The 13,223-nt window shown below is 38.1% G+C and overlaps 2 protein-coding genes across 5 annotated transcripts in view; both read right to left on the bottom strand.

Moving 5' to 3' along the window:
• LOC116331175 (flavin-containing monooxygenase 5-like) overlaps positions 1-13,223 on the bottom strand; it is a 15,851-nt gene continuing 2,628 nt past the window's right edge. The window contains exons 1-11 of one of the 4 annotated variants that reach the window (XM_031753777.2): positions 5,073-5,121; positions 4,239-4,377; positions 3,951-4,139; positions 3,672-3,837; positions 3,384-3,526; positions 3,095-3,294; positions 2,198-2,333; positions 1,893-2,112; positions 1,737-1,809; positions 867-1,119; positions 1-759 (exon numbers count right to left, since the gene is read on the bottom strand). In XM_031753777.2, the coding sequence (XP_031609637.1) occupies positions 610-759; positions 867-1,119; positions 1,737-1,809; positions 1,893-2,112; positions 2,198-2,333; positions 3,095-3,294; positions 3,384-3,526; positions 3,672-3,837; positions 3,951-4,139; positions 4,239-4,370 (1,662 nt within the window). In that variant the 5' untranslated portion in view covers positions 4,371-4,377; positions 5,073-5,121 and the 3' untranslated portion in view covers positions 1-609. Of the gene's footprint in view, positions 760-866; positions 1,120-1,736; positions 1,810-1,892; positions 2,113-2,197; positions 3,295-3,383; positions 3,527-3,671; positions 3,838-3,950; positions 4,140-4,238; positions 4,378-5,072; positions 5,122-13,223 lie in introns of those variants that run through there. The other 3 variants (XM_039607273.1, XR_005610350.1, XM_039607274.1) reach the window with 3 other exon arrangements.
• The window catches only part of plpp6 (phospholipid phosphatase 6), a 5,739-nt gene continuing 1,992 nt past the window's right edge, over positions 9,477-13,223 (bottom strand). Inside the window, exon 2 of the mRNA XM_031753939.2 lies at positions 9,477-11,806. Within this exon, the coding sequence (XP_031609799.1) occupies positions 11,439-11,806 (368 nt within the window). The 3' untranslated portion in view covers positions 9,477-11,438. The remainder of the gene's footprint in view (positions 11,807-13,223) is intronic.

Here is a 13,223-nt window from a genome sequence, read left to right on the forward strand (position 1 = left end):
AATGATTTCACATTTTATTGTCAGAAGATACACTTTTTTGTTCAAGTAGAGCTGCACACAAGATACCATTCAGATTATATACACTACTTTATTCACACAGGACTCACACTCTACAGTTATAACTTCAAATGTGATGTGAATAAGACCTTTTTCTAACTGTTTTCCTGGTTGAGATTGAACAATCCAGTAAACCTGTCAATAAAAGAAAGAATAAAGAATAATAATCTAATTTAGAAAAATCTGTCATCTGCATTTGTATGAACTTATTAATTTCTATCCACTGTTAGCCCAAGTTTCTGTGTAGGAATTGATGTGAACTTTTTGTAGTACAAGGAATGCACTTTAAATGTGTTATGACTAAATGTTTCACTTCTTTTAAAGAAAAAAAGTTGCTTTAAATCTATGCATTAAAATAACTGCACATATAAAACTAGAATAATACACTAGCACCAATCAGCAGACAGTTTTTTAATTACTCAATAATCCCAAACAGGAGTATAGTGAACTAAATATTTTAAAGAGCTACAGAAATAGTAGAATTTGTGTTTTTCTTTATTTCATTTGGTGTGTTTCAGAGTTCTCTGCTCCTTGTTTGACCCTGAAGCTTGTTCAGACTCTTTGTGGACGCATGTTGGACAGCAGTGTGGGGATGACATCTGGGTTGCGAGTATGAAAGTAGTAGATGGCAGCTCCTCCAGCCATGACAGTCAAGCTCATTTTAACCAATCGGCGAGCAGTGGAGGGCTGTTCTGGTTCCAGCTACAGGGAACAAAGTGAAAATGTTTAATTTGCATAACTTACTTCATGTTAAATTCATGCAGAACTGTAACAAAGAAGACTACAGAAGAAAAAGTGTCGCATCAAACCTTTCTGGTTTTTAGAGGCTGGTACATGCGATCAAACTGGGTAAAGATTGCCCTGCGGGCTCCCTCCCATTTCCCTGGTCCCATCAGCCGGTACTGGTAGGCTGTAACGGGCCCCCAGAAAACCCTCTTGAACAGGGGGTAGTCTGTGAAGAAGAGCCAGAGGAGGCTTGGCCTTACACCAATATCTCCAGCTATTTCATCCATGTAGGAAACAAAGTCCACCTGCAGTGGGGTCAGCTTTGACACAATGTAACTGTGTAGAGAATAATATAAAGAATAGTATTATTCTAAAGGGCCACTAACATGGTATAGAAGTTTAAGATATAAGAGTAAAGCGCAGAATAGATATGCTGGAATAAAGCATTCCTTGTTTACACTCAGGTTTGATATTATGATTGCTTCCAGAGAGTCTAAAAGTTCTAAAAATGCTAAGTGTTGTTGATCATTGCAATATTAAAAGTGTAAAATTAAACACATTTTAATAGTTATATGTGAAATTAAAATGTGGTGTAAAGCAGCTGCAACCTTTACAGTCTGAACAATCTGAACTCTGAACTGAGTCTGCAAGCAGCTGGCTTCAAATTCAAATTTCTGACTGGATTTAAAAAAAAAGTGCCTTTTGCTTTTAAAATGCAATTACATGGATAATGAAAATTATGTATGTATACAGCTTGCTTAAAAAAGGAATTTGAGTATTCATTTATTTACATTTTCAGACTAATGAGCATTTATATGTTTAGGTATTTTTGACAATACATCTGTCTAACCTGTCTATGCATCTTGCTATAGCTAGAGTATCTTCTGACATATAACAGGAGACAGGACAATGGTAAAAGAGAGGTTGAAGCATTTAATAAGACAAATAGTTACCTTTTTTCAATATTTCTTGTATCTTTTTCAACAGCCTTGATCATGGACTGGCTTGATGGCAGTTTTTTATGTCCTAGATGGCAAAAAAGGTAATTTGTAAAAATAAATGAACTCATCTGTGCTTAGGAAACTGTTAGTAATAACAGACTACCTCACCTTTGAAGACACGGGTGACCCAACGGGCCTGCATTTCAGCCTGAGGCATGATGGCTCCAAGGGCATGAATGAAACCCACGACAGCCAGAGTAGGATGCTCTAAGGTTGGGGGAAATACATGCTTGTAGAGACCCACACGGTGCCCAGACTTGTACATGGCCTTTTTTGGCAAGTAGGGGAAATCATAGTTGTACCCTGTGGCAAATACAATGGTGTCCACCTGTGACAGCAAAGAAATGTGGGATTAAACTAAGTCTTCACTGAACCAAGATCTTGGAGAAAGTTGTAGAAAACACTTCTCTGACCTTTTCCACAGTACTGCCATCATCAAACACCACAGTGCACCCACAGATTTCCTTCACATTTGGTTTGATGATGACTGCTCCGGACAGAATCTTCATTGGTAAGTCATCATTGATTACTGGGATCTGACTGAAAAGTCTAGAGTAGGGAAGTATTTTAATGAGAAGCAGAATCCCTCATCTGACAGCACAGCGTTATACACCAATCTGGCATAACATTATGACAACTGACAGGTGAAGTCAGTAACACCAATCTCTTATCGCTTCATTACGGCACCTGTTAGTGGGTGTGACCTGGGGAGCACCTGAAAACAGGATGGGAAAGAGGAAAGCTGGAGGAGGCAGTGTGATGCTGCAGGTACTGTTCTGAAGGGAAACCTTGGGTCCTGCCATCCATGGGGAAATTACTTTGACATGTACCACCTACCTAAGCATTGTTGCAGTTTCCATTGTTTTCATGGAAACTGTGTTCCCTGATGCCTATTTCAGCAGGATAATGTGCCCTGCCACAAAGCAAAAATGGTCCAGGAATGATTTGAGACGCACAGTGCGCTTGAGGTGTTGACTTGGCCTCCAAGTTCCCCAGATCTCAATCCTTTGGGCTGTGTGGGACAAACAAATCTGATCTATAGAGATCCCACCTTGTAGTTTACAGGACTTAAAGGATCTGTTGCTAACATCTTCGTGCTAGATACCACCACACACCTTCAGGGGTCTAGTGGAGTCAGTGCCTTAAAAGGTCAGGGCTGTTTTGGGAGCAAAAAGGGGACCAACACAGGATTAGGCAGGTGGTCATAATGTCATGGCTGATTGGTGTATAAAATAGGAAACTAACTCACTGTGATTGATCTCATTGCCTTGGCCCCGAGTCAAAATCTATGTGGGCGTGACACCACCTACCTGTGTTTGGGTTTTAGGGCGTACATGGTGTGGTCATACATGGCATTGACTTTCTTCTCACCAAACCAATTGAAGAAGTTGATTGGGAACAGCTGAAACAGGATGTGGACAAAGCGTGTGTTGTACTTCATGTCGACTGGCAGACCATTGTCGGAAACTTGGCGGATGACCCAAGCACCACGACGAGTGCTCATGTACACCTGGAGAATGAGAAAGACAGAATTCATCAAAACCCATGAAGGAGTTTTTCTCTAATCAAAAGAAGATAAGATGAATGAGAAAGCTCAACCTGCTCTGCAACTCTGCTGGTCTCCACAGCAATGTCACCTCCAGAGTTTCCGATTCCGATTACCACCACTCTTTTTCCGTACATGTCTTCAGGTCCTTTGTAGTCCCAGCTGTGGAGATATTTTCCTTCAAATGTCTCAATTCCTGCAACATAACAGAGGTGTGATATAAAAAGATTCTAACACACAAAGAGATATAAAAACAAGACAACTATTTTTTTTAGGGTTGATTTTAAAAATCAGCCATTATTTAATCCAAGCTTAGTCAGGATAAATGCAAAACATGTTACCTGGGAAATCTTTGAGTGGGAGGTTAGGGTAGGTGTAGTGACCAGAGCAGCAGATCACTGCATCAAAGACATGCCTCTCCTCATGCCCATCTTTTTTTTCAGTCAACACTTCCCACCTGCCAGTGCGAGAATAGTCCGGTGCTTTTCTCACACTTTTAACTAAGGTCTAAAAAATAACAATGTAGGCCAATTCAGGTTTTCAGATATCCGCCAAATGTCACCAACACAGTTGTGAACAATGTGCTTTTCTCTCATTCTACTCTTCTTTGTTTTTATTACCTGGAAGCGAATGTATTTTAGGAGTTTAAAGTGGTCTGCATACATTCTGAAGTAGTTCAGGATTTTAGAGTGATGCATGTAGTTGGGATAATCAGAGGGAATGGGGAAGTCACTGTAGCACATCATCTCCTTTGAGATATTGATTGTAAGTGACCGGTAGATACTGGCCCTGTTGGGCTCCGACACTTCCTGCAGAGAAACAGTTTTAAAAGACAACAAACAATTTTACTCTGTTTCACACGAACAGTTTGCTTGTCAACATGTTTGTTTTCTTAAATGGAGACTTGCCTTGAATTTCCACAGTCCCCCCATGTCGTCACTACTTTCAAAGCAGGTTGGCTCCATGCCTTCTTCCAGACAAGCCTTTATGCTGGTCAGACCAGAGGGGCCCGCCCCGATCACTGCTACTCTGTGCACCATGATGGACCTGCAACCAGATGTTGGAAAATGTACCTGTAATTTTGAACTTTTGTGAAATTTAAGTATGAAAATTTAAATTTGTAACTTTGGAAACCGTCAATTGTGCTATATTTAGGTGACAAGAACTTAAAAAAGAAATACAAAACATGCACAGAAAAACTGTCTTAATACTGAACAGTTTTCCTGTTTAAGAATGAAGTTTAAATTAGTTTCCAGCTTGTTTAAAATGCTTGAGCGATTTTTACCAGAGTGAGATAAAAGGCTCACGTGGCAATCCCTTTCCGATACTCCTCAGTTAGTTTACTTGCTTTAAAGTGGTGACTGCACAATTTAAAGCAATTGATGATTTAGCCATGTTTTACGCGACTGAAGTCTACTAACTCTTAATCCTGGCATCTGTCATAAAACATTCTTCTCAGAAACAGAAGAGCAACGGTGACATTAAAGTTCTTTGAAAGACCTCAAACTTTGAAGTGACTGTCATTATGTTAATATTTGTCATTATATCATTGGAGCATGGTTATCATAACAATGCAAAATTACGTTAATAAATGAAAATAAATGCGCCATCTTGCATTCAACTAATCACAAGCTATTTTGAACCCTTTGTACCCCATGACACACTTAGAAATATTGCTGATTTAAAAATCCTGACACACATATGGAAGCTTTATATTGCAGAAAGTGTCTATTTTTGCTTACGTTGATCTTCCTGTGGTGATTTGGTGTGCCTCTCAAGTGGGGCAAGCATCGCCTGAGCACAGACTTTTATACAGAGAGGGTAGCTACACACATATACTCTTTTTTTCTTTCCCTCAGTCCTGTCCAAAAAAGGAAGCTACCAAGCTGAACCATGTTTACCAAAATCAAAATGGGTTTGACTGTGACTAAAGTTCAATTTGTGTTATTTTAAGTGGGAAGAGGAGTGCAAATGAGTGACAATAGTGAGCAATGGGAAGAAGGAGCAATAATGATACGCACGTCACTCTATTAATGTATCCATCTATTACACATGACACAAAATAGTTTTAGATTGGTTCCCCATTTAATTACAAATTCTTACAATCAAATTGCGGGATAATTTTCAACAGCAAATTCAAATCCACGGACTATAATACAGCATAACCACACACACAGACGTATACATAAATGTACATTATAAGATCTATACAAGTGATATACAGTGTAGTTCATAGTATTTAGCAGGCAATGAGTGCAGTAAAATGTCTGGAAGCTGGCTTCATGTTTGAAGAATGTATAGAATAAGAAATACATTTTGTTCATAAAGTTTCTCAACTGTTACAGTACAGGTTATGAGAAATGTGCAAAATCTTTAAGTACACAACATAAACAACTAATTGTTTAAACATTTTTAGTCTTAAAAAAAGAAAAGAATCAATCATAAAAATAATTTGGTCACAAAAATTACCATCCAGCATATTTAAATTTACAACCAAAGTGTAATGAAGTGAAAATCCTCAAGGTTGAAACCTTTCTCACTGCCACTGGGAAGATCATCGGTCAGTTATTGCAGAGACAGCACAGATTGCACAAGGTCAATAAAATATCTGAGTGGGAACAGTCTGCTGAGTTCATACAGGTATCTGGATCTGGCTTAGACCAACTAGCACAAACCACAGAAAAAAAAAAGACCCCAGAGATGGACACGAAACTTTCTTTTCGTCAAACACACGTAATACAGGACAAAAAAACTGATGTAACTTCTGGTCTCTGGCAGTACTGAGGTGCGTGTTTGAAGTGAGCAAGCAGTTGTGCAACTGACTCAAGTATTTGCTCCCTCCTGACAGAGTGGTCTAGCCATACACTTCAAACATGACATTAAACTCATGCAGAGATGCAAAAACATATGCATAATGTTTATTTGCTTTTCTTTGTAGTACTAGCACAACAATTTTTTCCTTTATAGAATTATAAACCAATCAAAAAGGATTTAAAATTCCCATTCAACTTACTAAGCTTAGTTTTATAATGATGGACTGATGGTGATTGGCTGATACTGTTATTTGAAGTATCAATTTGACTGGCAGCTAATGTTCATATCCCTTCATTTTCTCTGTTGTACTGGGAAAGAAAAAAATCTTTATCATTAAAAAAAACTATTTAAAAATGTACTTTCACCTTCTAATCACACATCTTTGAACAGTAAGTGAGTGCAAAATGAATGCACCGAATGCAGATTAAACATTAGCCACTGCCATCAGCTATGGAGCCAATGTGCATCCCTAGTAGAAGCAAAGATTTCCTAAATAACACTGCAATTTTACCAGAAAGAAGAAGAAGGAGAAGAAGAAATAAACATTCACTCAGATTTGGCACAAAAGTGGAGCAGCCAGCAGCTTTAAGGACACAAAACGGTTAACTACGTCTCTTCTCTCACCCTCCAAGTTCTAATGGTGAGGGTCAATAGCCTCTGTGACAATGCCAACGTCTAACACACATTTCAGTTACAACATCTTAACTATTTGCGTCATTTAAAATTTTAAAGTTAATGTCGGACCTCACTTGGGCATTTAATCAACTACTGAGTGTGGCATTGCACAAAAACAGATTAAACATCAAAATAATTCTGGGAAATACAGTAATATGTGCACTGAAAAACAACTTTGCGTACAGGTTCAGTCATTGGGTCGGTGTGGATAATTATTAACCCAGTGATATGCAGACATACATGATTGTTTCTTGTGTTTTGACTAAACATTGAAATTCACGCCGGGTTCAGTAGGTCAAAGAGCCAGGTCATCAAATATATAACCTACGAAAACTATATCACTCATTATTGTAGTTGAAAAAGAGACATTATTCAGTCCTTTTGGCGATGTGCATTTCCACAAATGCACATTCCACATTTATCCATGCATCTTAGTACATGTACAATGCAGAAACAAAACCATATATCTTATGTCCATTCATCCATGAACCCCTTGCAGCACACACCATATCATAACAAAAAAATGAAATAGTAAACCTAAACATGGCATCACCTAAATGTGATACCAACAAAATAACTGCTTGCTGCTTTGGCACAAGTGGCAAATAAATTGTGTAATTAAAAAAAAAAAATCAGCTTATTAGTTTTCTATTTACTTATCTAGATTATTGCCCTTTTTTAAACATTGGTGGAGCATTAAAAAAAAAAAAAGCAAAAAAGTAAAACTCTAGTATTGTTAGGAATGATTTCACAGTGTAGGAATTAGGACGGATTTTCAATAAGAACATTTTAGGCGATATTTTCTTGGGCTGAAATTTTTAATTTTCAGACAGAGCAATGAGGTATGGACTTGAGGAAATTATTACATTCCAGGTGTTTACCCATGCATTCCATGTCCAAGGTATAGGTATAATACCACTTGTTGCATATTTCAGTCTCAGATATAAAGTGTTAATATTATAAGTGTCACAGCTAGCCATGGGCGTAACTTTGTGCTGAACATTGGGGGGGGGGGGCAAGATCTCTGGGTAATATAAATAAATAAATAAATCTGTGTAAATTCCCAGATGATTAAACATGCACCTATTTTGCTGGTAATAACTGAAATGAGTAAAGAAAATAAACAGCCTATTTATGCAAGATAATTCATAATTTTATTGGGTGGGTTATATTGCTTGGGTCTGATTATTGGGGGGGGGGGGTCATAACCCCCCTGGAAATTACACCCCTGCAGCTAGCTTCTGATTTGCTTCCAAACTTATCACAAAAGTCAGGAAATTTGTGTTTGCTTAATTATTTCTTTGTTGTAACACTATAAATTTCATACCGTTGGAAAGCCTGTTTATTTCCCCTTAAATGCTGCCATATTTGTAAGAAAAATGCTCTTGTGGTTTGAGCAGAAGTGTTGAGTACGTGGTTTGCCCCTATGAAAACCTTGCCAAATCTCCTCTGGCAATGTGAAACAACTTAGTCTGGTCTTTACTCTTGTTTGTGTCGTTTATTGGGTTGAATTACTGAGGTTTGAACAAACAAGACATGTTGGCAATTTAGCAGTTTGTACATTAACAATCGGGCTTCAGTAGCATGCGGACGAACCATATGCAGCCACAATAACCTGGCATCTCCTGCTCATGCTGGTTACCAGGTTGGTCACATACTGCTATGGGATCGCATCCCATTCTTCAATCGGTATTTGTCACAAGTCAGCCTATCTGGTTGTGCTGGTAACTCTCGCACAAACAGCACGCAAAAGTTGATCCCATATGTGTTCATTGGAAATCAACGAACACCATCCTTTCATCTTCCAAACTCTGGAAGGACCCCGCTCAATGTTCAAAAGTAGTGAGTCCGTACTTTAACAGGCGATCGAACTGCTGTAGACAAAATCTGGACGCATTACTCAATGTTCCTCCACACTTTCAGGTTCCAGTGCACATGTTACTCACACCAACAATGCAAACGGGCCTTACTGTGAAGGGCAGTCATGGTAGGCCTCCTGGCGGCCTCATAAGACTGGCTGTGTGGAGTCTGTTCTGGATTGTCTCACCATATTGTCCAGCAAACCTTGGCTGCAACTCTGTAGAAGACAGCCTGCAGTTTCGAGGTTCTGACAGGGTGAGGAAACGGTTTTCATGTGGTGTTGTCTTCTTGTGACATGCACTTCATGGCCTACTTCTGACTTCATCCGTTATATGGAACTTGATCTTTAATTTGGAGAAGGTATTAGAGCTCACTCCAAATAATGCTGCAATTTTATTTTGGGGAACATCCCCTTGAAGTTGCTCTTGAAGTTGGCAAGAGCCCTATCCAGATCAGTCAAATGTAGCATGCTTGGAGCACTAACTGGCAGGGTCACTGGTGCTGCTAGTCAGAAGCTCAAAAACAAAGAATCAATAGCAGAATAAGCTGTTTGGCATTGGCAGAGAAGATTTGGCAAGTTTCTCATAGGTGCAACGCAAATACTCAACTCTGCTGCTCAACCCACAAATGCATTTCCCTTACAAATGTGGCACCATTTAGGGGGAAACAACAGGCTTTCCAGCAGTATAAGATTTATCGCCCAGTAGCATTGTTACTACAAAGAAATAATCAACCAAACTTTTACTTTTTGTGCAAAGTTCTAATGCAGCAAAGGGCTTAGAAGAAAACCAGAAAACAAGACTGAAAAATTGTGTTTAATGAAACTATAGATCATTATTTTTTCCCCTTCATATACATTTATGTATTTAATGTCCAAAAGCATTTAAATGTGAATGAAAAAACCTAACCATGCAATATATTTACAATCTTTTATATATAATTAAAACAGCACACCTGTGAGTCATTCAATTTCAAGTGAATCAAGTTATTTTTTTTTTCATTAGTTTTTCAGTAAATTTCAAAATGAAAACGTCTATATACAGTATATACTCCTGTAGTACTTAAGACCCAAGTGTGTGCATTATACTGCATTCCTGCCTAATAAAGACAAATGTGCAGTGTCTTATTTCATTTAAGTGAAGACAACTCTTAAGCCAATTGATTTTTGGGTGAATTGTCCCTTTAAGCAAATACACTGTATAAATCTGATATGCCAACTATACTGTGTTTGCAAATTTCTGCAAGTGATTTATGTAGACGACCTGATAACATTACGGTTAAGTGTATGTAATCCATCAGAGCTGATAAGTTATCAGGTACATGTACAGTTTTGGTTGACTATTAATGAAAGAGAGATAGTGTTAAAGTCAAACAGACAAATATATGGGGTGCAATTAATCTTTATGAGGGTTTGGATGTGCCTCCTTAAAAGAATGTTATGTCTTCTTATCCGATCAGTAGTCACGTAAAGAAGAATGAAAGGCCCTCTGTGCTCTGTGAACAAAGCTTTGAGGACATGTTAGGGCTTATATCATGATTAGCTCCTAGAAAGGCTAGACGGGGGCAGGTAAAGACAGGTAAGCAAGTTCGCTATATGTGCAGTTTTCATTTGACGTCAGCAAGTAAATGTGAATTGTGAAAACTATTCACAGAGTAGTTATACAATCTTCCATTAAAAAAAAACAAAATAAAAAAAAACCCCCAGCATGTCTGATTCATAAATTATATGATATGATATGATATTATTATATATGATATTATATATTAAATTCTGGTTATTTTTAATTCAGTTTTTCCCGTTATGTTTAATAAATACTACTATTTAATAAGTTTTTGCCATGGTTTCCAGATTGAACAACTTATTTCACTCAAAGCTGTACAGCAACTCTAAAGTACACTTCTTTTCATGCACATGAATAAGCTGCCACTGGTGGAATGCTGTGGTAGTGTAACATTGTGTTCAACACATTTGTTTCACTTTTTAAAACTTTTGCTAGATTTTGTAAAAACTGAACTGAGCTTGCTTATAAAGTTTGTGGATGGGTAAAGTAAGTAAAAGCCCATTAAACTGTGTTGTGAATGTAAAATTGAGACAGATCACTGACTCTGGCAATTCTAGTGAGTTATTTTACTTCACTTCTGAAATCACAGGTGGTTCTTATTCAAATTGAAAGCTCATAGACTGCACTTTAAATAATGTTCTCTATTTAAATCAGGAAACTGCACTTAAAACTGTATCCTTAAATAAAGCTACAGAAGTGTCATAGGTGAGTTAGAGAAGTTCAGAAGGTAAATGGTCAAACCTTTTCTCCTGTAATCTGTTGGGATTAACCTGCTACTTGTTATAGACAAGCTAGCAGCTACCTCAGAAAGAGGGCTGGTAGTGGACTTAAGTGGCACACAACATGAAAAACTCTTCGTTTTGTTTGTTTGATAAAGATCTACTCTCTAGCGTCAGCATAATCTCCAATACAGCACTTATGGGATGTAAAACGTATTCTTAATATTTATTTGAATTTATAAAAACATTTATTTTATAACAAAACAATTTTTGTTTTAACACAACTTTATGCTGCACAACATTATTCATATTTCTCTTTAGCAAATATTGTTTTGTTACAAATTAAATGTATTTTTAAAATGATCCCAACCGTAGAAATGGCGCCGCTTTCAATTCAGTGAGAATATATTACTATAAAGGGAAAAAAGGTGTGTATGTGCTCCTTCACTCAAATATAAACTACCATTTCCTTTAGTCTTTAAGCTGACTGTCCCAGCAGCCCTTGCAGTGTTTGAGGGGACAGCCACAGCATTTCCACAAGGTTGTACTGGCAATAGCCCATCCAGAAACCAAACATCACATCAGTCACATTGTGCCTGCCCAGCATCACTCGACTCAACCCTACCAGGCCCACCCACAGCAGAACGAGAACTCTCAACGGGGCAGCCAGCACGAGGTGAGCTAGCAGGAAACGGCCACACATAGCGGCGCGCGTGGCATGTCCGGAGGGGAAGGAGTAGCGGTCCACAGAAAAGGTGGCGAACATGTCCATACGATTATGTGCTGGCCGACGCCGACGCACCACTGCCTTAACAATGCCCACCAAGATCAGGTCCAGCAGCAGCCCTGCAGGGGAAGAAGATGGAGATATGCTACAATGCATGAAACAACAACACAACCACATTAAAAAAATATAAACAAACAAACAAACAAACAAAAAAGCACGATATGGGTAAAGAAATAATTAAATGTACTAAGAACAACAGGGATCAACCTCATTTTCAAGTACTTACATCGGAGGGGAAAAAAAAGCTGAATTTGCCAATAAAACAGCAATTTGATAAAGAAAACTACACGAGAATCTACTCTGATTATAACATTCATTGTAAAATTCTTCACTGTGGCACCATCTGGTGGGAGCATTTTGAATCACTACCAATACATGCCTGTACTCTCTTTCTCAAAGAGGATTAGGTGCTTTATTTATGTCAGTTCCTGGATCCTAGTATGGAACTTTTTCCCACAAATGACTGACATCATTGAATGCACAGGTGTTATGAATAACATTAACCGTAGTGCTACTATATTGACGTATCCGAGTGTGAAATGAGTCATGTTACAGTGGGAGTGTGAATGTTAGAAAGAATGCACTTCAATGTAGAAGAAAGTGCTCGTATGAATGTGTGTGAATAGGTGAATGAAGCATGTTGTATGAAGTGGTTACAGTGATCAAGTAGAGTAGAAAAGCACCAGATAAGAACCAGACCATTGACTATTTAGTCCATTTCAGTGCCAGCAAATCCTCCAGGATCTTGAAGATTAGGCAGATGAATTAAACTTCGTGTTAACCTTTATTTTTTCTATTAAAAGTTAACTTGACTTGCAGACTTTTTAGACTTGTAGAAGGGCCAACAATAATCTGCAATCTGGTAAAGATTGTTGTTGTTTGACCAGGATTTTCATATTGAAAAAAATAAAATAAATTAACAAAACCCAAAACCTAACTGTTATTTGCACCACAATGATATCACAAAGAATTTCACAGTATGATGAAAGGGAAAGATACAACAGCAGCATTGATTACAGGAATGGCTGCAGTTTTTAAGTCGTCTCTCTGGATTGAGAGAATGAAAAGCTTTTGCTCTCCTGGGCTGCAGCACTGAAAAATTAATGCAACACTCAGGTGGCATGAAGCCAATTCGCTTCTACGAATCTAATGAAAGGGCTTCAGCAAAATGAAAACAGAAATGCACATTGCATCCATCATTACTGACAACTACTATGTGGTTACATTATTATCTGCTGCTTTTAAGACCTGAGGTTAATAACCATAGGGAGAAAAGGGTTTAGACTGTCTGCATTATCGCACAGCAGCTTGCTGCTTCCCTTTTAAGCTGTTCTTTTGAAGTAAGTGCACTACTTAGCCCCCACATCAGAGTGCTGTGGTAAGAGGGACTCTGGTTCCAGACATGTTTTGATGAAGAGCTGGGATTTTACCAAAATTGATGCTTACTTGCTCTAAACTACTTAAGGTAATACTTCT

The sequence above is a fragment of the Oreochromis aureus genome, linkage group 23 (assembly GCF_013358895.1).
Source record: "Oreochromis aureus strain Israel breed Guangdong linkage group 23, ZZ_aureus, whole genome shotgun sequence".
In the NCBI taxonomy this organism is placed as follows: domain Eukaryota; kingdom Metazoa; phylum Chordata; class Actinopteri; order Cichliformes; family Cichlidae; genus Oreochromis; species Oreochromis aureus.